Source organism: Taudactylus pleione, unplaced genomic scaffold, assembly GCF_031769625.1.
Source record: "Taudactylus pleione unplaced genomic scaffold, aTauple2 ptg000186l, whole genome shotgun sequence".
Taxonomy (NCBI): domain Eukaryota; kingdom Metazoa; phylum Chordata; class Amphibia; order Anura; family Myobatrachidae; genus Taudactylus; species Taudactylus pleione.
The window spans coordinates 8,857,551-8,883,924 of record NW_028284588.1 but is presented as its reverse complement, the minus strand read 5'-3'; the positions used below and the strand labels follow the sequence as shown (position 1 = coordinate 8,883,924).

The following is a 26,374-nucleotide window of genomic DNA, read 5'->3' as shown; positions in this document are numbered from 1 at the left end:
GTAGTAGAAACGTGGTGAAAGGACATCAATATAGCGTGGCCCCTATTTTAAAATATAAGGTTCCTTTTTAATAGGCTAATTATATTCACATGTACTATAATAATTTATGCCTAGATAAAAATAAGTCCCATTTAAAGATGGTTACAGATATGCTCCTACCAGCTGTAGCAGAAAATAAGCTTTTCTAATGTCTCTTAAGGGTCCTGAGAACCTCATTGGTACAAAGACTCACAGGGAGGTGGAGGGGAGTGACCAAGATTTCTCTGTTCTCTTGAAAGTCTTAGTGCCTGCGATTGGCTGGTCTTTTTATGTTGTTGTGACCCAATTGGATGAACCCCAGTAATTGTGAATAACAGTTAGTACAGTAAAGAGCGTGTGTTCCAAGGTTACAAAATGATTATATCCCATTCCTGCTGGGAGAAGAAAGTATTAATGAGCGTTATCTGAGAGGGTCAGATCCTGGAGATCTTGCCAAAGTGGAAGCTACAGGATTGGGAGAGGGAATGACTTTGGAAGAAGTTTAGGATGATACCCAGGCAGCTGACTTAATTGAAGAGCATTGATCTCCATAGCCCATTAATCTACTGTTATATGTTATTGTTTTCTAACATGTTATGTAGAGAATATTCTTTTGTTTATAAAGTTCCAACATATTAAGCAGATGTACATTAAGAGGATCGTCATACAGATAACTTGCATTCAGTTATATGAAACAGAAGAGTAATGAGCTACTAATGTAACAGGTGAGGGAATTATTTGGTACATCAGGAAGCGGAAATTGTGTGTAGCTGCTCTATAAGGAGGAGGTGTAATCCACCACCAATATTAAAGCAGCAATTGGCATTTGTGTACAGCTGCTGGCGATGAGGAGAGACAGTGGAAGGTGGAGAGATGGAACATGAACACAATCAGCTGGAAGACACTTTGGCTCTCGGGCTGCATGGGCATTGTTGCAGCTATCTGCCTGCTTGGAGTAGTCCAGAACCCAGGGTGAAGTAACTGTTGTGACGGCAAGTGCTGGAGGAGGTAAAGGATGGCAACAGCAATGACCGTTGAACTCTGTATCCAGCAGATGATGATCCTGTAGATTTTCCAAACCAACTTGTCTTTGGTTGATGAATCCCTTTTTCACCACTTTTCATTTCCCACTGCTGTCACACATATAACCAGGCCAAGCACTAGCCCATGGGTAGCCCTTAACCAGCGTCTCCTTCACATCCGGAGCAACAACTTCCCCACTCAGTGCACACCCACTCCAGCTGCTTACCATAGCAGGGAGAGGGTGGGGACGGTTTCTTCTCCTATCAGGACTGGACATGCTGTATTTGATTATGACATATTGGCCAACGCCAGTGTAATAGTGACCTGGAGGTCACACACACTCAGCACACAGCTGCTTCTTCACTCCAGCTTTCCATCTGGAGATGCCACGAGTGCATTAAGAGCACTGAATGCGTGACTTTACTTAGCTTCCTCCAATCATTAGTGCCGTAGGCAGCCACTTAAGCTCACCTAATGGTTCTGCAGACCCAGTGTTTTACTGTATTGTATATGTGGGAAGTAGAGGGCACAAAGCTGAATAAAATGCTGCCATTTCTAATTACCACCCCCTGGCCCCATGGTGAACACCTGCATACTGAGTAACAATGTGCATTTATATTGGCATGCAGGGTGTACTGTGTAAAAGACGACAGGTTTAAGCACTTGCTTATTTCTTTTCTATTTCTTTCAAATATTGTCTATGCTGGCCAGTCAGCCAATTACCGGTAAGTCATTTGGGTGTGGTTTGTACTACATGTCTGCCTCCTTACCCAAGAGGTAAGTGTACAAGATTAACACATTTCAGTGTATGAATAGATGTGAGTATAGGGACAGTTGATATTTTCAATTTGCAGTCATAAATATAAGTGCTGTTGGACGCTGAAAGTATTTCCCTTGTTAGCATTACTATTGGGATCTTGTGATGGTGACACATCATACCTTTTTTCAAGGTGGACCAGTAACTAAGCTGGACACATCCCAGGAACCAGCTAATGAATTGCTGCTGGTGCATCATTTTAGGAGTCATTTTATTTTTCTATCAGCAAATGCAAATTTTCCTTGACTCCTTTAAAAAATTCTGCTGACACTTGAATTCTTCATTATATTACCTAGCCCTGGTATTTGCTCATCATATCGCTTTCTTTTGGGGCCAATATTATCGTAAAACAAATCAAATGTCACCTTTTAAGCAAATTTATTTAAAGTCATTTATAGAACGCCTATCGACCAGTTCAAGAGAGGATGGGCCCGTGTGCACCATAGCCCTGCACTCATTCTAAATATGCCCATGATGTCTATGTATTAAGCAGTAATGTACAAAGAATAATTGAAAATTCACGTTCTATATGCCCCAGTGGAATTGGGAATCTATATTCCCTACCAGATGGACCTACACTCGGGTTGCCTTTGTCTAAAGCCAAATAACCTACAAGTAAGTGCCTTGAGGACCGAGTACAGGAATCCGGCTTTAGAGTTTGGGAGTAAACGAGAGCACTTAGCATAAACCCACACAAATATAAGGAGAACATGTAAACTCTGCAAACACTCTACCTTAAATCTAATGCTTAAGGATGAATGGTGACTGTTGGTGAGGGACAACCTGCTGTTTGCCACCTTGTCATCTTTACATAATTGTGGAGCATTGTTGCATTTAGCATTGCTTGTGTTTTTTGAAATTCACTCCACCAGGCTAAATGTTATATAATTAAGTTGGGGGTCTGTACATATAGATTATGTATTGGAATGCCACAGTGGTGATCAGGAAGTGTAGAGTGATTTGATTTCAACACTTGCAATTAACAGTATTCATACCTAAAATATTTAGGTGATATTGCAAATTGTTGTAAAGGACAGGAAACAAATACTTTAAGTCATTATTCCTTTAGAATCAAGCTGCCCTTATTACTTACCTGGTTGAAACTTGTGGTTAATTACAGATTTTCTTTCCTTCTAATGACCCTCTGCTCTTCTAGAGTTGGCTGTGGTTACCGAAATGCATGCAGTAGCAGATCTCATCCTCAGACTGCCAGTAATGCTTGTAACAATGGCACTTTAAATAAACATGCATGTATTCACTTTACACCCTACTACTGTGACATCTCTCATTACAGTGGAGTTTTTAGTCTGGTGTGAAAACTGATGTAACCTTGTGATACTGTAAAAGTTTCAATGTAGTAACACAAACAGGAATTTTCTTTTTTTTATATTGTTTCTGACAACCAGTCAGGTGACTGTAAACATACCATATTGCTGAGTGAGTGGGGAGTGCCACAGGTTTGGTGCTCAGTAAACATTTGTATGCTGAAGTCATGTGACCATTGACAAGTGTGAACTCATTCATTAGATAGTAATGTCATTTGGAAGGGGTAGATGTATCAAATCTTGGAGAGAGATGAAGTACCAACCAATCAGCTTCTAAGAGGATGATTCAATTGTTTTAGCGTGGTTGCAGCTCCCATCGCTCTATTCAATTGATGCTGCCGACGGACACGGATCCTGTTCGCACCCTCCTGTGGGGGCAAGCAGAAATCCGTGAAAAGTCCGTATTTGGATGCTTGACATTTTTGGCCCTCAAACTAGGACTTTAGACTGGTTTTGCCACTTTATACAGCTAAACCCAGCAGTGGCGTCACAAGGTGGGTGCGGGTCTCACCTGCCGAGGGGTAACACCAAGCTGCAGACTTACCCGCAGTGACAGGAGTCGGGTGCTTCACTGTAGTATTAAGTGCAGCACTCTGCTCCTCACACTGTGAGGGAGCCGGCACTACAAACAGGACAGTCCGCCCCTCCAGCACCCCCCTTCCCCAGTAATAACCATGGGGGTTCGGGCCGTGAGGCCAACCCCTTCCCGTGTTGCCACGCCCCTGCGACCACACCTCCTGTTTGCAGCACGCGGCTCCGCTGAGTAGACTGAATCTATCCCCTCACCAAGTGATACAGAGGGGAGGGATGCTACTGAAAACCAGTACATTGGGTGCGACGTGCAAAAAGTGATGGGCTCCCGCGGGCAGTCACGCCTGATCGTAGCAACAATGAAATTGCTCTGTCAGGCGCCCATTAATTAGAGCAACCCCCTAAAAAAACTAATGAATTGCCCTCTGTCATTTTACAGGATGTGCTAGAAATATTACAGAAGCTGATTGGTTGGTGCTTTATCTCTCTCCAAGATTTGATAAATCTCCCCCTAGGTCTTATGTATCTATCTGTTCTTTTGGGCTTTACATGTAAAGTTAACCAGAAACAAGCTAAATTTAGTTTAAAAGCGTCTGAATTTCTATTACAATTTTTAGCAAACATTAACAATTGATCTAGTGTCATTCACACTCAGCAGAACAATGTTCCACAGTCTTTGTGTTTTGGGCATGTGTAAATGAATAATTTTTACTTTATGGCGTCAGTTCAGTTAGGGGTGATTTACAGGCAAGGCCCGCAGTGTGCCATTCCAACAGCATTGGATTGCCGGCAGCAGCACCCTAGATCACATATTTTAGTTTACACCCTTAGACAATTTAGGGTCTACTATAAGTGCAGCATGGGAGTGCACTAAGTCACGGGCATCGCTCCAAATTGAATTGATCCCTAGGATTGTTTGATGGGTCTTTGATACTTTAGTAGCTCATTTTTATGTTTGGTCGTATTTGCGATGTAACCACTAATACCTAAGGGATGCGGTCAGGATACCGGTGGCGCTATCCCGACACCCACATCCTGACATGGGCCTAAAGATAGGCGTCTAAATCCCGACACCCGGCTTACTGAACAAAGGTAAGCCGGGTGTCTTAGCGTGTAGCCGCGCGGGAGGGTTAGCTTTAGGGGCCCCCGGGGGGACTTAGGGTTAGGCACCCCCCCCCCTCCGGGAGCCTTAGGGTAGGGAAAGTGGGGGTTAGGCACCACTAGAGGGGGTTAGGGTTAGGCACCCCCCTTCCTGGGAGGGTTAGATTTAGGGTGCAGGGAGGTTAGGTTTAGGCACTAACGGGGGGAGGTTAGGGTTAGGCACCACTAAGGGAGGATTAGAGTAGGGGAAGGGGTGGCTTAGAGTACTTACCTGCTGCAGTCGGGATTCCGACTCGTCGGCCTGCCGCTGTCGGTATATGATCCAGCGCTGGCATTACATACAGATTCCATACCTAATACAAATTGAAAGGTCTATAGTAAAGCATTGTGTTTGTTCAAAATTAATTTTGTGTTTAGTTGGGTATTAATCAATGTGAGCATTTGTCCTTGTAATTAAAACTTGTTGTTTTTCAGAATATGGTCAAGCAAAAAGCCATGCGAGTGCTGAAGCAGAAAAGAATGTAAGTAAGATCAGTCTAGGGGTTGATTTGGCTAGAACTACCTCTGGCCTTATCACATTTCAGTGAACAATCTTAACCTTAGTTTGCTCCATTTCCTAGCAGGAAACTCCTACATGCCCAAAGTTGCCTCTCTTTACATTTTGTCATAACAGCGGTCGGTTTTGCCATACATTTATAAAAGGGCATTTTTATTAAGGACAAATCCTGGCATGTTTTGCCTTACAATAAGGTTACCAATTTAAAAACTGCCAGTAATCAGAGTTTGTTAAATAATCCCCGTAGTGTGTTATTATAATGCCACATGCATACTGTATTCCCTGTGTTCTGTCCTGACAGTCCTTACTGCCTTCTCAAATCCTCATGCATTAATTAGGTTGGGCTTAAAACATGCACAATTATGGGCCTGATTCAGATGTGTAGACCATTGCTGCTGCAGCTGTGAAATTAGCAGCTGTGGATGTGCAAAATTATGCAAATGTAACAGCCACAGATACTTGTACTGAGATGCCCGCCTGAGCCTATGTAGCTGTCCACAACTGCGTACACCTAGGCAGCATCTGTACAAAATAACAATATATTTCTGACTGCACAATCTAAACCATGCAGCATTGGAGGGAAAAGAAGACTCTCCACAAATCCTCTAAACATCGATATACACAAAACAAATAGATCCCTCAAATTGGTGCAAGGTAGGTATACAATAAGGTCCTTACATCAAACAAAGGAATATCCTTTAAAAACTTCTTATGCGTTTCCCTTCTCCAGCGTTAAGATGAGGATTTTTCAGCCAATAGGGGTTCAGATTTTCTCCTCCCAAATGTGTACCTCAATCATTCAGAGAGAGAACAGAGAGACATAATAAATGTTGTCCCTTTTCTGGCAATATTGCACTAACACATTGTACTCACATAGAAATAAAGATAAAAAGCAATCACCACAAAGGGTAAATACAGGGGCCTTGGGTTGCTCTTCCGTCAGATGGATTTCCCAAATCGATTAGAGGCTGGAGGTTTGCAAATTTTTTCTGGCAATATTGCACTATGAGGGGAATTCAATTAGAGGCGAAAAGCCATATTCGCCTGTTTTTTTGTGAAAAATTCGCCTAAAAAAAAATTCGCCAAATTCAATTCCAGGACAATTTCGCCTAAGTGGAAACAATTCTCCAAAAATGATTCTTCAATCAATAGCTGGTGAAAAGAAATGCAAAATCTTTATTTTGGGGTGCAAACGTGGGGAAACAACTCAGACACCTTGTGACAGCCCCCCAAAGGACACATACGCAAAAAAACAGAAACTAAAACCCCAAAACACCCCAAAAAAGACATATCATTTTTGGGGTGTAAATTTAAAAAGTGGGGGGATAAACATTAAAAGTAGCGAAAAAGACTTCTGACAAGTATGGGTCAGGTGTTTTTGGTATTGCAGGTGCATGCAGCAGGTGGATTTTTCACGTTTTTTAAAAGTTCACTTTAGAGACATAAAAACATGCTGCACCCATTTTCAAGCATCCCAAATTTGACAGGAATTCTTATTTTCACCAAAAACTACAGCTTTATGCCATTCTTCACCACTTTTACAAAAACGCTAATAGCAAGCAATTTACACAACTTAAGTACACAAAACAGCTTTATTAGGGCTATTAGTACACATCTATACTGATTCCCTATGTTAGTGCATCTTTTTCTGGGGTACAGACTGATTTCCCCAATTCTTTCAATACTTTTCACCTGTTCCGTATTCGCCTGTTTCCGTGGTCGCCTGTTTTGCAATTGAATTAGGCGAAAAGCGGGGACGAGCACGGAATAAATTCGCCTCTGAAACAGGCGAATGAAGCGAACAGTCGGACAGGCGAAAACTTTGCCTCTAATTGAATATGGCTCTATGTCTCTCTGTTATCTCTCTGAATGATTGAGGTACACGTTTGGGAGGAGAAAATCTGGACCCCTATTGGCTGAAAAATCCTCATCTTCACGCTGGAGAAAGGAAACGCATAAGAAATTTTAAAAGGAAATTCCTTTGTTTGATGTAAGGACCTTATTGTATACCTACCTTGCGCCAATTTGAGGGATATATTTGTTTTGTGTATACCTAGACAGCATCTGACAAAGTTCAGGCAAACATTGCCGCCTTATGTGAGATACTGGAGCCATGTTATCTGCATAAAAGAACGCAGACACAGTCAAAAACACACCCCAAAAATGGCCTCAGTTTAGCTGTCACTCCCCGTTACCTCCCACAAAACATTTGTTTCCTGTCGGTCACTCGCAATTGAATCCTCTCTGGATTCGCAATTCAATCCCTGCAGTTCCGCATTGTGACACCAGTCAGAATCCCGGCGCTGACAGCCCGATGGTAAGTATTGGGCTTAGGGGGGAGGGTTAGGCTGCAGGGAAGGATGGGGGTTACGGTTAGGCCGTGGGGGTTATGTTTAGGCTGCGGGGGGGGTTAGATTTAGGAGTAGGTTTTGGGTTAGGCTTATTACCAACCAGTGTCTGTATTCCAGCTCAGTCGGGATGCTGGCGGTGGGATTCTCACCGCCGGGATCCCGTACCCAACCCCTGGTAATAGCTTAACTGCGTGAACACTGGAATAGCATACTCTGAATCATGCCCTATGTGGGGTGCTAGAAGGTGCATTCATAATATTTTTATATTTAAAAAAACCCAAAACAACACAGCAATTTTTTAGTACATTGGTTTCTATTTAACTTAAGAAATATGGGGATCAATTCAATTATCCTGGGCATACACGGCCAGATAAAATGCCTGTCAGACCGACAGACATTTTATCTGGCCGGCTGCCAGCCACAGAAGTCGCCGGCATACACTCTGAAATTTCTCTCAGTGTATCAGCCCGACATCCGCGCTCCGCCCCCGGGGGAGGAGACATTTCCCTGTTCCTTCCGTAGGAAGGAACACAGGAAATGTCTGTCTGTCGGCCGTGGCTGGGCATACACTGCCCAATGCGGCCAACAGTTTACCGGGAAATATCGCATCGGACGGGCATGCTGGACAATCCGGCATGCCCGACCGAGCAATATTTAACCCTCGGTCGCCCCCCCCACACGCTACAATTATCGGAGCGATCCGCCGATATCAGGCGGATCGCCCCGATAATTGTAGCGTGTATGGCCAGCATTAGATAAGAGAGGTGAGTTGCCATTGTTACAGCATACAGTAATATAATGTATATAGCTGCATTTACTCACTGCTGCATGTGATTCACTTCTAATTGACTCAACCCCAATGACTACTTAAAGAGAGAGACCATAGTTGAATGATTCCCAATAGGGGAGTATTGAATACAGGTACTATAAGGGGAACAGTGGGTACACATACACTATGTTTCATGTAGTGGCTTGTGTTCCTGTACTCGTTTATTGTTAATAATAATGACAACAAGTTTACTGAAGGTGGTCTCCTCTGTGAACACCACACTCACAACTGCACTTATCTGTAGATAGATACATACATACTGTTCATACATTGAAACCTACTCGTGACACCCTTCCATAAAGAATACAAAATGCATTTTGAGAATTGGTTCAAATGTATAAATATTTACAATGTCACATTTTCTAGACTTCCCTTTAATAAGCCTACAGCAATGAGCTATTTCTTCTTCAGGGTCCATACCTCCCCCCCCCCATACCCCGCGTGTCCACTAGACCACCAGGGACTTCAAGATCGGCACAGGGAGCCGGCGTCCCGGGGGTTAATAGCCCTTGTAGCGGCTCCTACCCTCAGCTCAGCGCGTCTATAGTCTGGCGCCGCTGAGCTGCTTTCTCTGAGGTCTCCAGGCGGCCATTTTATTTCTGTGGTGCAGCAAAGAACTCCTAGGACAGCAGTTGGTCCTGTCCCCCTGTGTACCTCACCGTTTGGGTGAGTGTACACAGCGCTATAGCCTTCCCAGACACTGAATCTGGGCAGTTGATTGTAGTGCCATTTGCAGTATATTATATGTAATGTTTATGTATATATATATTTCTGCATTGTATGTGACTTATGCTAGTGCTGACTGTCTGTGCTTTTTCTCTCACCTGTCAGTGTATATCTATCCCTTATCTTTACAATCTGCCCTAATACAGGTGTACCTAGGGTGTTTCTGAGACCTCACATATATATATACTTGCCAATATTTGTGAGGTTTGTCACATACTGTTGCGTGCTGCATGTTGCCATATTTTAGGTGGAACTGTGTGTTGCATACGCTGACAATGGGTCCCTGCAGCTAATCTTAGCGTCAGTCAGGACCAGTATAGCGCTGCTTAATATTTCCGCGAAGATGGTTAGTCAGAGCACGATACTCCACCCATTTTTGCTATCCTGCAAGTCATGGACTGCAGGTATTAGTGCGGAGGATTTGACTCAGAAAGGGTTATGTATGCTGCGCCATCTGGTGCCGGGCCCCTTACACGACCCCCTTGGGCGGTTTGTTTATCAGGATCCTGCCCTCCATTGCGGATCGCCTGGCGGCCCCCATTGTAGTAACTCACTTGGGGTTACTTCAACATACTGCCCTTTCATCTCAGGGTATCTCGCAGTTTCTTGCGGTTTACTCCTGTGACACAGACTATCGCTCCATACCGGGGTTTTTCACAATGCGTGAAATTTCCTCTGGTACCACAACAGTCTGTCACTCCCCTTGCAGGGATTACCACGACAGCCACCCTGGGTGGATGTCGTTTCTACGAAACACAAAATGGCATAATAAACGCCCTGTGGTTACTTCCCAGTTTGCTCTGCCGTCTAACATAGGGTAATCTGCATGATGTATCAGGCTCCTTCCCTCTCACACGAGGGGGAGCCTAAATCAAGTATTATTATTATTATCCCTGCTTTGGTGCTGGCAGTCAGGACCATCCTAGTTATAGAGAATGTTCAACCTGCACCTAAATCAAACACCCTCCGTTTAAGCCTTTACGTGTCTTCGGGTGTGTTCCCCGTCTCTGACCAGTGGGTGGATCTCATGGCGGGAGTCTGGTTATCGCCAGATAAGGGGTATCACAAAAGCATTGGGCCTCATGTTTCCCATTCCCTGAGGGTCATCACAAGTAAGAGAAATCACCTCCTGGGGTGGATTTTCATGTTACTCGCCTGATTACGAGTGTTACTACGCCTCCCATTCCTGCCCAGACGGATTCTACGGATCTGTAGGTGGTAACTTTGCCTGAAATCAATATACTCTCTTTCAGGGGCTGTTGCCCGTCCTACCATGGCTATCGCATGGTTGGCTAATACTATTGCATACTGGGCTGATGCATTTGTAAAGCTTTTTCCCTCCAACACTTCTAGGGATCAAATGTCTTTTGTCACTCACATAAAATATGCAGTTTTCATATGTGGGAGTAACTACATTGGATGCCAGTCTCCTAACCTTCAGGGTTTCGGCTGCGACTGTATCCGCCGCCATACCCTATGGCTGCGCACTTGGAAAGCGGAGGTGCAGATACCATATATTGGGAAGATCTTGTTTCGTCCTGACCTTGACAAGATTGGAGCAACATTGGCAGTATCACTGCAACTGCAAGATTTCCGCCATCAGCTACTCCCACTACAAGGCCTCGGACTAAGGGGTCTATTTACTAAGCAGTGTTAGGAGACAGAGTGAAAAGTGATAAGGTGCCAGCCAATCAGCTCCTAACTGCCATCTCACAGGCTGTGTTTGAAAAATGACAGTTGGGAGCTGATTGGCTGGCACCTTACAACTTTTCACTCTGTCCCCTAACACTGCTTAGTAAATAGACCCTTAAATCTGTTAAGTCTTTTTGTCCTCAAGGTCAGCCTAAAGGCCTGTTTTTTCCTAGGCTATCGGCCTCCACAAGGGCTGCCATACCCGGTACCGAGCAGTCCTATACATCCAGACACCCTGCTTCTAAACCTAGGGATAAACCTTCAGCCTGACGGGACAGGTCTACATCTGGGGGATTCCAGAGTGAGATACCGACTTTTTCAGTTCGCCCAGTGCTGGTCAAGTCACCACGGATGCTTGGGTAGGAGTTGTAGTCTCTCCCGGGTACGCCCTCTCATTGCTCAGGCGGCCTCCTCACATGTTACACAGGCCCTTCTTCAGACCCGAACAGGGCCTTAGAAATCCAGAAAGCTATACAGTCCTTGCGGTAAGCTGAGCTATTTATGCTAGCCCCACTATCTCAGCGAGGGACGGGTTACTTCTACTTTCTTTCTGGTGCAGTGGCCGAATGGTCTTCATAGGCCTATCCTCTGTCTCAAGTCCCTGAACCAGTTCCTAACGGTGCCTGGGCTCAGGAGGAAACCCCTACGCTCCATCATCCGAGATTTGGAACCTGGGGACTTTATGGTATCGCTGAATATTCAGGAGACGTACCTACGGGTACCTATAGAGCCCTCTCATCAACGTTAGCTCAGGTTTGCTTTTATAATTTTCGGGCTCTGCCCTTTGGACTGTCCACAGTTCCACCGGGGTTTACCAGTTTTATGGATTTTATGACAGCCCATCTGTTCAGTGTATCCGACTGCTCCAGTATCTGGACGGCCTTCTGCTCTTAGCAGGATCACCGAGGTACTTTGAAGCCATTTCAAGTTAACCATTGCTTTCCTTCACAAGTACAAATTGTTAATCAACGGGGAAAAAGTCCTCCCTGCATCCCTCACAGGGTATGATTCATCTGGGAGCCCTGCTGGATTCTCAGAATCGGAGAATCCTTCTGACGTCAGACGAAATCTCCACTCTTCATCTACGAGAGCGCAGATGTCTCCACATTCGACTAGTGTCATTACACTCTGTAATGTGGGTTCTGGAATCCAGGGTGTCTACCTTCGGAAGTGTGGAATATGCTCAGTTCCATTGCAGACCTTTGCACAAACTGATCTTCTCCAGATGGAACAGGTTTCTCCATCGGATCACGGTTCAGACGATGATGCTCTCTCCGGAGGTGCGTCTGTCTCTATCTATCTATGGCCATCTCATCTAGGGTAATACTTACAATGGACGCCAGTCTCTTGGGCGCAGTGACCAGTCCGCACTCCTTTCGTGGCAGTTGGACGTCTGGCAATTCCGCCCTGCCAACGAACTTCTTGGAACTTTAAGCTGTCTTAGGCCCTTGTTCTGGCCTAACACATACTTCACGGTAAACCTATAAAGGTTAAGTCCGATAATGTCACAATGGTGGCTTACATCTAGTAGACACTCGTAGTTGGGCAGCAATGACAGGAATGTCACACATTCTGACATAGTCCAAGGGTCTCCTCCTGGCCTTCTCTGCAGTGTTCATTCTGGGAGTTCTCCATTGGGAAGCGGACTTCCTCAGCCGTCACGACGTGCATTCCGGGTCCTGGTCTCTTCTCCAAGAGAGTTTTCAACTCCTAGTGACCAGAGGGGGCCTCCCAGAGATGGTTAGGGTCCAGAACTAGAGGTACTGAACCAGCCTTCGGTGACACGTTGTCAGTAAAGGGGACCTTCCACTTTGTATACCTGTCTCCCTTCTTTCTCAAGGTCTTCGTAAGTGTCAATCGAGACGGAGGTACTTTCCTGCTGGTGGCTCCAGATTGCCCCAGATGTCACTGGTATTTACAGTTTCGGAGTCTCCCCATTGACACTCCGTTCCTGCTGTTTCAATATCCGGACCTGTTGTCTACTGGTACTTGCCTTTCTCTGGACCTGGATCGTTTGGCTTTGACTGCGTCCCTACTGTGGTCCTAATGCTTCTCTGGCTCTGTCATCATCCGGATGTTTAGAACGTGTAGGCCAGCTTTTGCTGGGCTATACCACAGAATGTCGTATACATAATTCTTATGTTATCGTACCTGTAGTTACGATCCTCAGGTGTTTAGGATTTCCAGAAGTTCTGGCATTCCTTCCAGCTGGCTTGGGTTTCCCTCCGCCTGGCCTTCCTGAAAGTGCGGGTCTCTGCACTGTCAGTTTGAATGTGGAATTGCTCCACTCTCGGGTATCCATACCCTCCTACAAGGTGTTTTCTAAATTCTACCTCCCTTTATCCCCCCCCCCTAGGGGCTCCTTGGGATTTGGCAGTGGTTCTTCGTGTCATCCTGTGGCTTCCATTTGAACCACTAGTTTTGACGGCCCATACGTGATTTATGACTTGGACTCTTTTTCTTATGGCGTTTACATCTGCCAGGAGAGTGGCGGAATTGGGAGCGTTATCATGTGGCTCCCTCTTCTGGATATTTCACCAAGACAGGGTTGTGAGTCGCACGCCCTGTGTTTCTTCCTGAAGGTTTTTTTAAGTTCCATATTATTCAGGAACTTATTGTACCAACATTTCAGTCTCCAGTCCACTCGGCTGGAGTGGCTTAATTGACTGTGGTCCGGCCTCTCCGTATTTTCGTGGTCTGTTCAAGTTTCTTCAGGAAATCGGACTCCTTATTTGTAGTCTATGGATTTCACAGGAAAAGAGGGCTGGCCGATAAATAGACATTGGCTAGATGGCTTCGTATGTCTATCTCAGAGGCCTGCACATAGGAAGGCCTTTCTGTTTCTGTTGATGCTTATTCTACTCGGGCTGTGGGTCCCTCGTGGGCGGCTCTCTGTGGCGCCTCGGCTGTTCTGCCTTGCAAGATGGCCACGTGGTCTTCTGTCCACACCTTTCTAAGGATCTATACATTGGATTCTTTTGCCTCTCAGGATGCTTTCTTTGGGCGACGGATTCTCCTCTCATCACAGGAGCGTCCCCACCCTTATAAGGACTGCTTTGGGACATCCCCAAGGTCAACCCTGTGGACCCCTATGGACCCTGAAGAATAAATTGAGAGATATGGTAAGAACTTACCCTTGTTATCTCTTTCTTCAAAGTCCATAGGGTCCACAGGGCACCCGCCCTGACGCACCTGGCTTCACATGGGCTGTGTTACTGTTCGCCGGTGTCTCGTCTCCTTCTCTGTGAGTATGGTTCTTGAGTGTTCCAGTCTTCTTTCTTTCCTCTTCCCCGGCCGTTGGCTACTTACAAGCTGAGGTGCCTCTGGCTTGTGGGCGGGGTTATAGGGAGAGTGGACCCAGTGCATCCTGGGAGCTTATAGCTTTAACTGTGTGGTGCCCGGATTTGGTTCCCAACCTATACCCCAAGGTCAACCCTGTGGACCCTATGGACTTCGTAGAAAGAGAGATAACACGGGTAAGTTCTTACCATATCTCTCATTATTTCATAAACATATCCTGAATGTGTGAATATTTTTATTTCAGGTATGAACAGCAGAGAGATAATCTAAACCAGCAATCCTTCAACATGGAACAAGCCAATTATACCATCCAAACATTAAAAGATACGAAAACAACGGTATGCTATTAATGTACTTGGTAAATGAATTACACATTGGCACATCACTGTTTTATACACATACACAGTGCTCTAGAGCCGTGACTTTCATATTATCACTTTTCCACTGAGAAGGAAAAGATTGGTATTAGATATTCAGAGTCTGTAGAAAAACAAAATTATTTATACTGTTTATGTTGAGTTCATTGGCACCGTTGTAGTGTATGGTAAATGTAATGGACCCACTTACACTCTTTGCTCACCGATTTTTATATTAACAAGAGAATACTATCTTCATACATCACCAGTTTTCTGGCCAAATATCTAACAATGTCATTTGCAATCTCATGTGAACACTTGATTCATTTATCCATTCAAGATATTGTCTGTGGTGCATAGCCCTCTCTGGCAGTTTGGGATCAGACTAGTCTGCAGTCTTCTATGTACGGCCAAGAGGGAGACACTGAAGTTGCATGAAGTTGGACACCGGTATAGTAGTGCTGGAATTGCGTGCTCTGGATGTTTGAGGAGATGTCATCTAATGGACACGTATAACCTGCAGGTGCTATTTGGATACGAAGCATGCATTTATCTGTGCATGTCTTCATTAAATGGCATCTTCAATAGTGTCTGATTCATGTGAGTCCAGCACTTTTGCCCACATCCTTGTGATTTCACCCTCTCCCCTTCAGCCATACGTAGCTGTGACTGCAGGTGTTCATCATTGCTGGTCACAGTGCTGCTTGATGTAAGTAGTCTCATTTGTGTGATCATTTCATTCCACATTTAATTCCTATATTTATGGGGGGTTTTAGGCATATTGTGGGAACATTTTCTCTTTGATATTCGATAAGGTGTTTCACCCTACTGTGCCACCCTCCAATATTGTTTGTAGAAGTCGATTGACTATCTCATATCTAGATAGATTATAAAGCATGACAGTACAGACTTAAAAATGAGGTAACACTTATTGCACTCTATGGCAAAGCGTTTTCTAATTACAAAATGTGTCTGTAGATTGCAGAATGAAGATGACGATGCCTGTCCTCTACACATTTCTTTATACATGTACATCACCCAGCATGCTTTACTTAATCTCTTCAAACTGATTTGTCTTCCCTTTCCTACGCCACTGAGTTTAAAGAAATTATAAGGAATATCTTAATTTATTTAATTTTTGGGGGGAATTTTGACAAATTCAGGTGGATGCAATGAAAATAGGAGCGAAGGAAATGAAAAAAGCATACAAGCAAGTCAAGATTGATCAAATTGAGGTAACACTTATGAAAATATAGAAAATACTATTTCAAATGTAATAATAACCTTAGAATTTAAGCTGTTTTCTGTTTGTTATATTGAAGGAATACTCATTAAAATTCTGTATGACCTAAGTGCGACTGTAGATAGTTTGCACATTCATGACAAAATTTTTTTGTAGTTTTGTTGCCCATTGCCTTTGTCCGTTTTTTTTTTTTCTGGAAAAGTTTTAGTTTTAAACATACCTAAATGTAATTATTTAGATGTGAAAGTTATTTAGATGGGAAAGTCCTCCCTATTCAATTCTGGTTGAATAAACCAATTGAGATTAAAAAAATATATCTATAAGGTTGTGAACCATTAGAATATAATAATTATATAGCACATTATTGCAGTTAATCAGTATAAATCTGCATGTCGCACCCTTTCATAGTACTAACCGCATACAATCATAAATACTAGAGTTCTAAAAACAAAATATAACCATTTGTAATAGGTAACATAAATTCAGAGGATTCAAGCAAATCCCAAACACAGTATTTAAACTAATTAATACTACTAAAGAGGAATGAATTTGTATGCACCAGGTGTACATTCTGTGTGGAGATTGCGGACCAAATGAGCAACTAATGTCTTTGCAAACTGTCTCTGGTCCCGTGGCGTCATTAGGGGGATGCAGGCAGCACCTGATGACACCATCTGAAGGGGTGTTACTCAAACCGCAGAGCTACTCTGCTATTTTGGTGTCACCCCCTCAGGCGGTGTCACCGAGTGGCTTGCAGCGGCAATGGATGACGCGTGTCGTCCGTTAATACCCATGGCTGGAGAGACTGAGAGCTTTCCAGCAGCTCCTGGAGCACTTAACAAGCCCCCAGCATGGCGATAACTGGGGCGTCGTAGCCATGAGCACTTAACAAGCCCCCGAAACTGGACAACTCTGGGGGCGTGGCCTAGCCCGTGCGGGGTGTCACGTTTCTACTCTGGTCTACTATGGCCATTACATAGATTACCTTTTTTATTATTTGGAAAGGGGACTATAACACAGCACTTTTCTTTGTTGTCACTTTCGTGAACTCTAATGCCTTTAATCTTTTATTTACCCACACATCCAGTAGGAATCCTGTCCACTTCCTGTATCTGACTCTGAAAGTTAAAGACAACACTATAATTGCTTCTAACTAGTGAGAGGATGTAGCTAAGAATGCATATTTGCACTTTCACCTCCCATGAAAAAGCAACATACCCAACACAGCCTGAAATTACCCTTGTTTGAAAGAGGATTGTTCCCTCATTCGAACTGTGCCCCCTGGAAGATTATTGTCTGGTGATCAGGGTGCTTGCCAGACAATAAACCCCATATGCTGTGTTAAATAATAAACCGGGGCCCCACATTTGTTGTAGCTGTCATTTTTCTACTTTTCAAAATAGTAAGACATGTTAGACTACCATGTTTCTACATACTTCTGTGTTTCATTAAAGACCATGAAAATTAGCAAAAAGAAGAAAAAAACATTTCAAGTGAAGATTTTATTGCAAAAACCTGTGTAGAATATTTTTTTTTAATGTTTTGTATTAATGTGGAACTAAGATTCACAGGCTATTTATTGGTGGTGATTTTTTATTTATTCATTATTACCAGTTGCTTATATAGCGCACACACACATTCCGCAGCGCTTTACACAGAATATTTAGCCATTTACTTGAGTTCCTGCCCCAGTGAAGCTTACAATCTATATTTCCTACCACATGCACACACACATACACACTAGGGTTCATTTTTATTTGGAGCCAATTAGCCTACCAGTATTGTTGGAGGAAACTGGAGTACCTAGAGGAAACCCATGTAAGCCCGGGGAGATTATACAATCCCCACACAGTTAGGGCCGTGGTGGGAATCAAACCCTAGACCGCAGTGCTGTGAGGCAGTAATGCTAACCATCACACCATCCGTGCTGCCCTATTCGAAAAAAACAAACATGTTTGCTTCAGTTTCCTACAAATCCAATTAAGAAAAATTGGCAATTTTAGGTATATTTTAATTGCCATGACAGATGGAGTAAGGAGTATACAGTATTTTCTGAAAATGTAGCCTTAAGAAGGTATAATTTGCATAAAACATTACTGATTTTGATGTTTGAAAGTGAACAACCTAAAACCTGAGGAAGTAGGCTCAGCACAAGGTTGGGCAGATACTCAGGAGAGAAAGGGTTAAGGAGTGACAGGATGTCTTCTCTATTTCCAGCACTTGCAGCTCTAATGTATAATGGATCTAATAGTAACTATTACAGTAATTACTACTCTGGTAATATTACATGGTTCTGTTAGCTATGCAAAGCCTTGGAGGACTGATTCAGGTTGACTGTGCAGCCTACACTGCATGATGATGTGAGGACATCACACGGCTTTCCTCTTACAAATGTGTATGAGCATTGCGCTTTCACATTTAACACACTGTTTGTCATTGGGTCCCTTTTAAGCTTCTAAAAGCAAATTTTGTAGTGTTTTTTTTTTTTTTTTTTATAATGGTTTGAAATACAAGTAAAGACAATATGTTGTTTACAGGATTTACAAGATCAGTTGGAAGATATGATGGAGAATGCAAATGAAATCCAAGAATCACTGAGCCGCAGCTATGGCACACCTGAAATTGATGAGGATGACCTTGAAGCTGGTAAGCTGGGACAAGCAGATAAACTAATGCTTTAATCCTGCAAACAAGTTACTTCCAAGCCTCCTTATAGAGCACAGGTTCTCAAACTCGATCCTCAGGACTCCAAACAGTACATGTTTTCCAGGTCTCCTCACAGAATCACAAGTGATATAAATAGCTCCACCTGTGTCAGTGAGTAATGAATACACCTGTGCAGCTGCTGGGTGATCTCTAAATTTTTAACTGGAATACCATGGGGTGTTTGTGGTTGGAGTGATCCGGGCACCAAACAGTCAAAGCTTTAGCTCCAAGGATGCACCGGTCCTCCTCCACGGGATGTAATTATGCGGCCGCCGGTCTCAATTCCGGCAAGGGAGTTAACATAGGCGTCAAAATAACATCACCTATGTTAATCCTGACGCCGGCAGAGGACGCCAGTCTGAATGAAGGTAAGTCCAGGGTGCTCTTAGCGTTAGCCATGGGGGGGGGGTTAGGAGTAGGGCCCTTAGTGGGGTTAGGTTTGGTGGGGGGGGGTGGAGATTAGGTCAGGCACCCCCGGGAGGAGGTTAGGATTAGGGTGCAGGGAGGGGGTGTTAGGTTTAGGCTCCCCTCTGGAGGTTAGGGTTAGGCACTTGGGAGGGAGCTTTAGCGGGGGACAGGGGATGTTTGGGTACTTACCTGCCCATGTCGGGTTCTTGATCCCGTCGGGCTTCTGCTGTTGGGATTTGAACCAGCCGCTGGCATTTCAATCCCATTCCCTCCTCCACATATACCCCAGCCACACAATTTTACGTTTGGTGCCGGCAGGACTGGTTGCAGCTTTAGACAGGAGGACTGCTTAGACAGCCCCAAGCTTTATTTTTAAGAGTTTGTTTACTTTTTTCTTTCAGAGCAAGCAGCGAGGTGTCCTGTTGGGTGCCTGTGCTACTGCCCCAACTACCCCCACCGGTGCCGCAACACCAGTGAGTGGTCCGGTGATTAAGGCTGGTGCCAGCGGGGCCTTGCTATCCACTCCACTGGATCTCAGGGCTGCAGCCGGAAAAACTGGGAAGACAGGTAAGGCGACTCCCCGCGAGCGGTCCTTACCTCCGGTTATGGAGACAAGCCGGAGGACGCTGTATTGGGGCGTCTGGTTCATTCGCACCCCCAATAGAGCACCGTGGCAATTAAGTCTGGCGTCGGGGACCATATTGAGGACAGCGACACCCGGCGGTTAATACAGCAGTGGGGAGGTAAGCTCTCCCACAGCAGCCCCTCTACCAGCCCCGAACGCGATCCCTCACAAGAGGTTTCCCGCCTCTGAGCTGCTCCTCCTCACCCTCCTCCCTATATGTGATGCTCAGCAGCCATTACTCAGGGCTTTTCTGAAGCTGCGGGTCTCAGGAGATTCTGGGTCCAGTCTCCCTGTATACCTCTCCCCAGAGCCAGATTGACTTGTCTTTCTAAACCCTCCACTACCAGTTGTGTAGGGGTTCATTACTACTTCACATTTACTTGTATTTATGAAGGGTGTCACATTGCATTACTAGCTTTACACAGATTGTGTGCTGCTGGCTAGTTATTAATATGTCCAAAGGCAGGGATAAACAAGAGCCTGCGGCACCTGTGCTGGATAATTGCAGATCCTGTTCAGCGGGCTTGTCCCTCAGGATTCCGTGTAGGACGGTCTGTGCTATTTGTTATATACACCCTCTCCAGCCCACCGTACCAGCCCCTGTCCAGGAGCCACCTTGAGTGTCCTCCTTATCCCAGGTTATGACGCAGCTAGTGGACCGCTTATCAGCCCCCACGATATCTCCCACCATGGGGTACCGACAGCTATTACAGCCTACTATGTTGGTACCCCCTATGCATCCTCCTTGGATGAATGTTTATGCCCACTCCTTCCAGAATATGGCTCAAACGTCTGCCACCCATCAGTAAATGTTACAGACGGACAGACCGTTAGCCGCCAAGGCGCACTGTATCATCCTCTCAGTCCACCCAGCTTTCGGATTCTGACACATCATCTGAGGAGGCAGATGATGCACCAGGTCCTCTCTCCGGGTCACTCTCGGGTGAGGAGAACCGACATTCAACAATGGATGTCCCCTCTTTAGTGAGGACTGTTAAATCGATTTTTGAATATAGCGGATGATTAACCGGCCCCAAAGCCTAAAACCCAGATGTTTATATATCAAAAGGTGGTTAATGCTGAATTCCCTTAATCAGACCAGCCCACTGAGCTGATGGGGGAACCTTGGGGTACTCCTGGCAATCTGTTCCAGGTCCCTAAAAGACTAGCGTCTTTTTACCCTCTTTCTACTAGTGAGTGTACTAAGTGGGAAGTCCCTTCTACTGTTGATTCGCATGTGGCACGCTTAGTCAGAAGCTCTATGCTGCCTTTACAGTCTACATTCTCCCTTAAGGATGCCACTGATAGAAAACTGGTCTCAAGTCTGTCTACTCTCTTTCTGCATTTTACTAGGCCGGCTATTGTCCTTTATTCTCCGGGCTCTACAGGCTCCTCCATTTGAACCTCTGGACCCAGTAGACCTCAAGTGGCTGACAGCGAAGATGCTCTTTCTCCTCGCTATCTCCTCTGCCCGTAGGGTATCTGATTTGGCAGCGCTTCCTGTCTCTCCCCATTTTTGATCTTTCATTCGGACAAAGCTGTCCTCTATACTCAGACTGTGGTATCCCGGTTCCATTTGAATGAAGAGATTGTGGTTCCGGCCTTCCAGTCTTCGGATCTTTCTGCAGGTGAAGCCTCCTTGGATGTAGTTCGTCTTCTTCGGATCTATGTGGATTGTACTAATTCCTTTAGGAAATCAGATTCTCTCTTTGTGTTGTATGGCTTTCATAAGCGAGGCTGGCCAGCTAACAAACAGAGGGCCTGATTCAGACCCGGTCGCAAGCACTGAGTGCTCGCAACCGGGTCGATAGTGCCCCACAGCGCAAGCGTACGACGGAGCCGGCTCCATCGCGCGCATGCACGAGACCCGGCTAACTACAGGCAATCCATCACTCCGGGTCTCGCACCAAAGGGGGCGAGCTGTCGATGTTGAGTAACAGCTCGCCCCCTTTGGTGGGCGGGCCGGGGGGGGGGGGGTGGCTGCCCAAATGGACGCGTTGCTGTTTGGGGGCAGCCCCACTGACATCACGAGTGATGCCAGTGGAGAGCTTCCGGCTCTGTTAGAGCCGAAAGCTCTCTTGGGCTTGCGATGAACGAGACCCTACCACAAGGGTCTCGTCGCAAGCCCGATGGTCGCGATGGTCTTGAATCAGGCCCAGACTCTGGCTTGGTGACTCTGTATGACAATCTCTCAGGCCTACACGCAAGCTGATCTTCCTGTTCCAAACAGGGTTACAGCACATTCTACTCGGTCTGTGGGACCCTCGTGGGCGGTTCGATGTGGCTCTTCTGCTGAACAATTGTGCAAAGCGGCCATGTGGTTTTCCGTCCACACCTTTCTCATGTTCTACGCCTATGATACCTTTGCCTCTCAGGATGCTTCCTTTTGGGTGTCAGATTCTCCTTTCTGCTCAGGAGCGTCCACCCTTAGGGAAAACTGTTTTGGGACATCCCCATGGTATCCTTGTGGATCCCTATGGACCCAGAAGAAGAAATTAAGAGTTATGGCCGACTTACCTTTCTTAACTCTATTCTTCGAAGTCCACAGGGTGCCCACCCTGACGCACCTTGCCTCATTGGGTATTTTTCCTCTTGAACACTGATTCCTTCATCTTCTGGGAGAGTGTTTCTTGAGTGTAATGTTCTTCCTTCTCCTCTTTCCTACTCCTGTCTTGGGTTTGTTTACAAACCTGTCTGCCTGTGGTTGGGGGCGGGGTATATGTGGATATGTGGTATACAGTTAGGTGCATAAATATTGGGACATTGACAGAATTTTCATATTTTGGCCTCTATTCACCACCACAATGGCTTTGAAATGAAACAAACAAGATGTGCTTTAACTGCAGAGTTTCAGATTTAATTTGAGGGTAATTACATCCAAATCAGGTGAACGGTGTAGGAATTACAACGGTGTCTATATGTGCCTCCCACTTTCTAATGGGGCCAAAAGTAATGGGACTATCAACTCAAAAGCTATTTCATGGACAGGTGTGGGCTATTCCCTCGTTATTTCATTATCAATTAAGCAGGTAAAAGGTCTGGAGTTGATTCTAGGTGTGACATTTGCATTTGGAATCAGTTGCTGTCGACTCTCAATATGAGATCCAAAGAGCTGTCACTATCAGTGAAGTAAGCCATCATTAGGCTGAAAAATCAAAACTAACCTATCAGAGAGATAGCAAAAACATTAGGTGTGGCCAAATCAACTGTTTGGAACATTCTTAAAAAGAAAGAACGCACCGGAGAGCTCAGCAACACCAAAAGACCCAGAAGACCACGGAAAACAACTTTGGTGGATGACAGAAGAATTATTTCCCTGGTGAAGAAAAACCCCTTCACAACAGTTAGCCAAATCAAGAACACTCTCCAGGAGGTAGGTGTATATGTGTCAAAGTCAACAATCAAGAGAAGACTTCACAAGAGTGAATATAGAGGGTTCACCACAAGATGTAAACCATTGGTGAGCCACAAAAACAGGAAGACCAGATTAGAGTTTGCCAAACAGCATCTAAAAAAGCCATTACAGTTCTGGAACAACATCCTATGGACAGATGAGACCATGATCAACTTGTACCAGAGTGATGGGAAGAGAAGAGCATGGAGAAAGAAAGGAACTGCTCATGATCCAAAACATACCACCTCATCAGTGAAGCATGGTGGTGGTAGTGTCATGGCGTGGGCATGTATGGCTACCAGTGGAACTGGTTCCCTTGTATTTATTGATGATGTGACTGCTGACAAAAGCAGCAGAATGAATTCTGAAGTGTTTCGGGCAATATTATATGCTCATATTCAGTCAAATGCTTCAGAGCTCATTGGACGGCGCTTCACAGTGCAGATGGACAATGACCTGAAGCATACTGCAAAAGCAACCAAAGAGTTTTTTAAGGCTAAAAAGTGGAATGTTATGCAATGGCCAAGTCAATCCCCTGACCTGAATCCGATTGAGCATGCATTTCACTTGATGAAGACAAAACTGAAGGGAAAATGCCCCAAGAACAAGCAGGAACTGAAGACATTTGCAGTAGAGGCCTGGCAGAGCATCACCAGGGATGAAACCCAGCGTCTGGTGATGTCTATGCGTTCCAGACTTCAGACTGTAATTGCCTGCAAAGGATTTGCAACAAAGTATTAAAAAGTGAAAGTTAGATTTAGGATTGTTTAGTTTGTCCCATTACTTTTGGCCCCTTAAAAAGTGGGAGGCACATATAGAAACCGTTGTAATTCCTACACCGTTCACCTGATGTAATTACCCTCAAATTAAATCTGAAAGTCTGCAGTTAAAGCACATCTTGTTTGTTTCATTTCAAAGCCATTGTGGTGGTGAATAGAGGCCAAAATATGAAAATTCTGTCAATGTCCCAATATTTATGCACCTCACTGTATGTGGACCAGTGCATCCTGGGAGCTAAAGCTTTGACTGTTTGGTGCCCGGATCACTCCAACCACACACACCCCATGGTATCCCTGTGGACACTATGGACTTCGAAGAAATAGAGTTAACAAGGGTAAGTCTACCATAACTCTTAATTTTAGAGTGACCATTTATTGTTACATATCAGTTGGCTGTGAATATGTAAGTGAGGGGGTCCAATTTTCATTCTTTCCTGCCTGTTTCCCTAATTACAGAGCTTGATGCATTGGGAGATGAATTCTTGGCCGATGATGACAGCTCATACTTGGACGAAGCAGCCTCTGCTCCATCAATTCCTGAAGGAATTCCCAGTGACTCTAAAAATAAGGTACTTTGTAGACTAGTTTTTATTTAATTGTCTTAATAAAGAATAAATACAGGGCGGGGGGGGGGGGGTGTTGTGTAAGGGAGTCTAGCCCATGGAATACAGTCGTCCACCTACATAGGAGTGCACCATGACTTAAAGACATGCTTCCTGTGTTTAGACTGATATAAAAGAGTGTAATGTCTTTATTCCCATTGTTAAGGCATTTATAAGCATGGCTGCCTTTCTCTGTAAATGTAAATTTACTTTGTGTTTCCAGTGATACCAATTTAATGCTAATCTGTGGACTGGTGATTGTAGTCCAGCCTATGCTAACTCTTGTTGTTCTTCACAGGATGGTGTGTTAGTGGATGAATTTGGACTGCCACAAATCCCTGCTTCATAAGAGCACAGTCTGTTCAAAAGGCTGAAGTCAACAAATTCAACTCGTCTTTTTTCCAGTGGGATTTCTTGTCCTTCCTGCTTTGCATTTATTCAACAAAGTTACTTTTGTGGAGCAGAACAAAAACTCAAGAACTTGGATTTCATATTTTAACAGTTGCTACAGTCACTACATCCTTTTCTACTTCATTTGAAAGAAATATTGAATGCACTTTTGTGACTTATTGGGAGCAGATCTCTACCGCCCAGATCCATAAATCCTATAGCACATGTGTGCTTGGATATTAACTGGCATATATGCAATCGCCTTTCTATTTTCTAACAAGCATATCCTTCTATTTATCATTTTAGTTGAAATATGCGCCTGTAGCTCTTTAAGGCCATTGTAACAGGAGATGTTAGGCTATCCAGTCTCTCACGCTAACCATAATTCTTGTGGCATCTAGAAGTGTATTATATGCTTATTTTACAGTCTCCTAAACATAATTTAAAAACTGTGCTCTTGTATACTTTTTGCATTTTGACAACTTCTTTTGATCATTTAGTGTTTCTTTTTCTCAAGAAATAGTCTTGGTAATGGGTGAAAATAAATGGTCCAGATATTGTTTGTGTCTTCTTAAAATATGTAATTTAATAAAGAGAGAATGAGTGCTGTATAACTTTTTATTTTATTTTAGCAGCTTTATATTTTATTAAATGCAAGTGTGGCTATTTTTTATGGAAAGATTGAGATGGGCTCATAGCAGTTTCTCACTCCTCCAGTTAAGCAATTCTACGTATAAGTGTTTACTCTGCAAACTGTATTATAACAAGCTAAGTTAGCAAGCTAAAGAAATGATCATTGCTAGATGAGGACCTTAAAATGTGCATTGTCAGCAAAATACAATCATTCCAGGATAGAAGCAACATAGTTCTAGATAACAGGGATGAACGTTTACTTAATACCTATAGAAATGGGGTTATGGATTCCCAGTTTGGATCACTACCATAATGCACTAAGTTATATCTGTAAGTGTTCAGCCTCTTTTATTGTTGTAGCTGGATTCAATGATGAGCTGAATGTCTTCTCTAGATCTTTGTTTCTGTATATTCTCATGTATAGGAGAATTCGCTAAATAACAGGGAGTACAAAGGCTTTGGCTCTAAAAATGGGCACCAGCATTTGCATGGATAATATTTTACTGTATGTTGCCTGCAAGTTCTTTTATGTATTACATTTTAAAAAATATTTCCATCCAAAACTGATAATTACATTTTGAATGCAATGTATGAATTGTTCCCCAACCTCAAAAGATAGAAGACCTGGAAAGCTGTGTCGACAAAGTTCTTTAGGGTCCCTTGATGTCTTGTGTGCTTCTGATGCAGCCTTTACTGGCTCTTGCAGGAATCTATTGGTTTACACTTATCCAAATACAGATTGTGGGTCTAAGTTCTTCTCTGTTTTAGCAACATATGCTAAACTACACTGGACATGTGCGATATCATGCTGCTTTTAGAGTTTTCAATAACTTTGTCTTGGGGCCCGCTATGCCTGGGTGGCAAGTCAATGGTGGGCAAGTTGAGTAAAATAGGAAAGAAAGAAAGATACTGCACCACAGATAGGAAAAATGCTTAGCTTGATGATAAAGGAATCTGCCTATGGAATTA

At 44.2% G+C, this 26,374-nt stretch overlaps 1 protein-coding gene across 2 annotated transcripts in view; it reads left to right on the top strand.

Moving 5' to 3' along the window:
* The window catches only part of CHMP5 (charged multivesicular body protein 5), a 36,504-nt gene extending 11,118 nt beyond the window's left edge, over window positions 1–25,386 (top strand). Inside the window, exons 3-9 of one of the 2 annotated variants that reach the window (XM_088476299.1) lie at window positions 5,290–5,336; window positions 14,514–14,607; window positions 14,966–15,148; window positions 15,789–15,860; window positions 18,406–18,514; window positions 24,237–24,349; window positions 24,681–25,386. In XM_088476299.1, coding sequence (XP_088332425.1) covers window positions 5,290–5,336; window positions 14,514–14,607; window positions 14,966–15,148; window positions 15,789–15,860; window positions 18,406–18,514; window positions 24,237–24,349; window positions 24,681–24,731 — 669 coding nt within the window. In that variant the 3' untranslated portion in view covers window positions 24,732–25,386. The remainder of the gene's footprint in view (window positions 1–5,289; window positions 5,337–14,513; window positions 14,608–14,965; window positions 15,149–15,788; window positions 15,861–18,405; window positions 18,515–24,236; window positions 24,350–24,680) is intronic. The other variant, XM_088476298.1, reaches the window with a different exon arrangement.
* The last annotated feature ends 988 nt before the right edge of the window (window positions 25,387–26,374 follow it).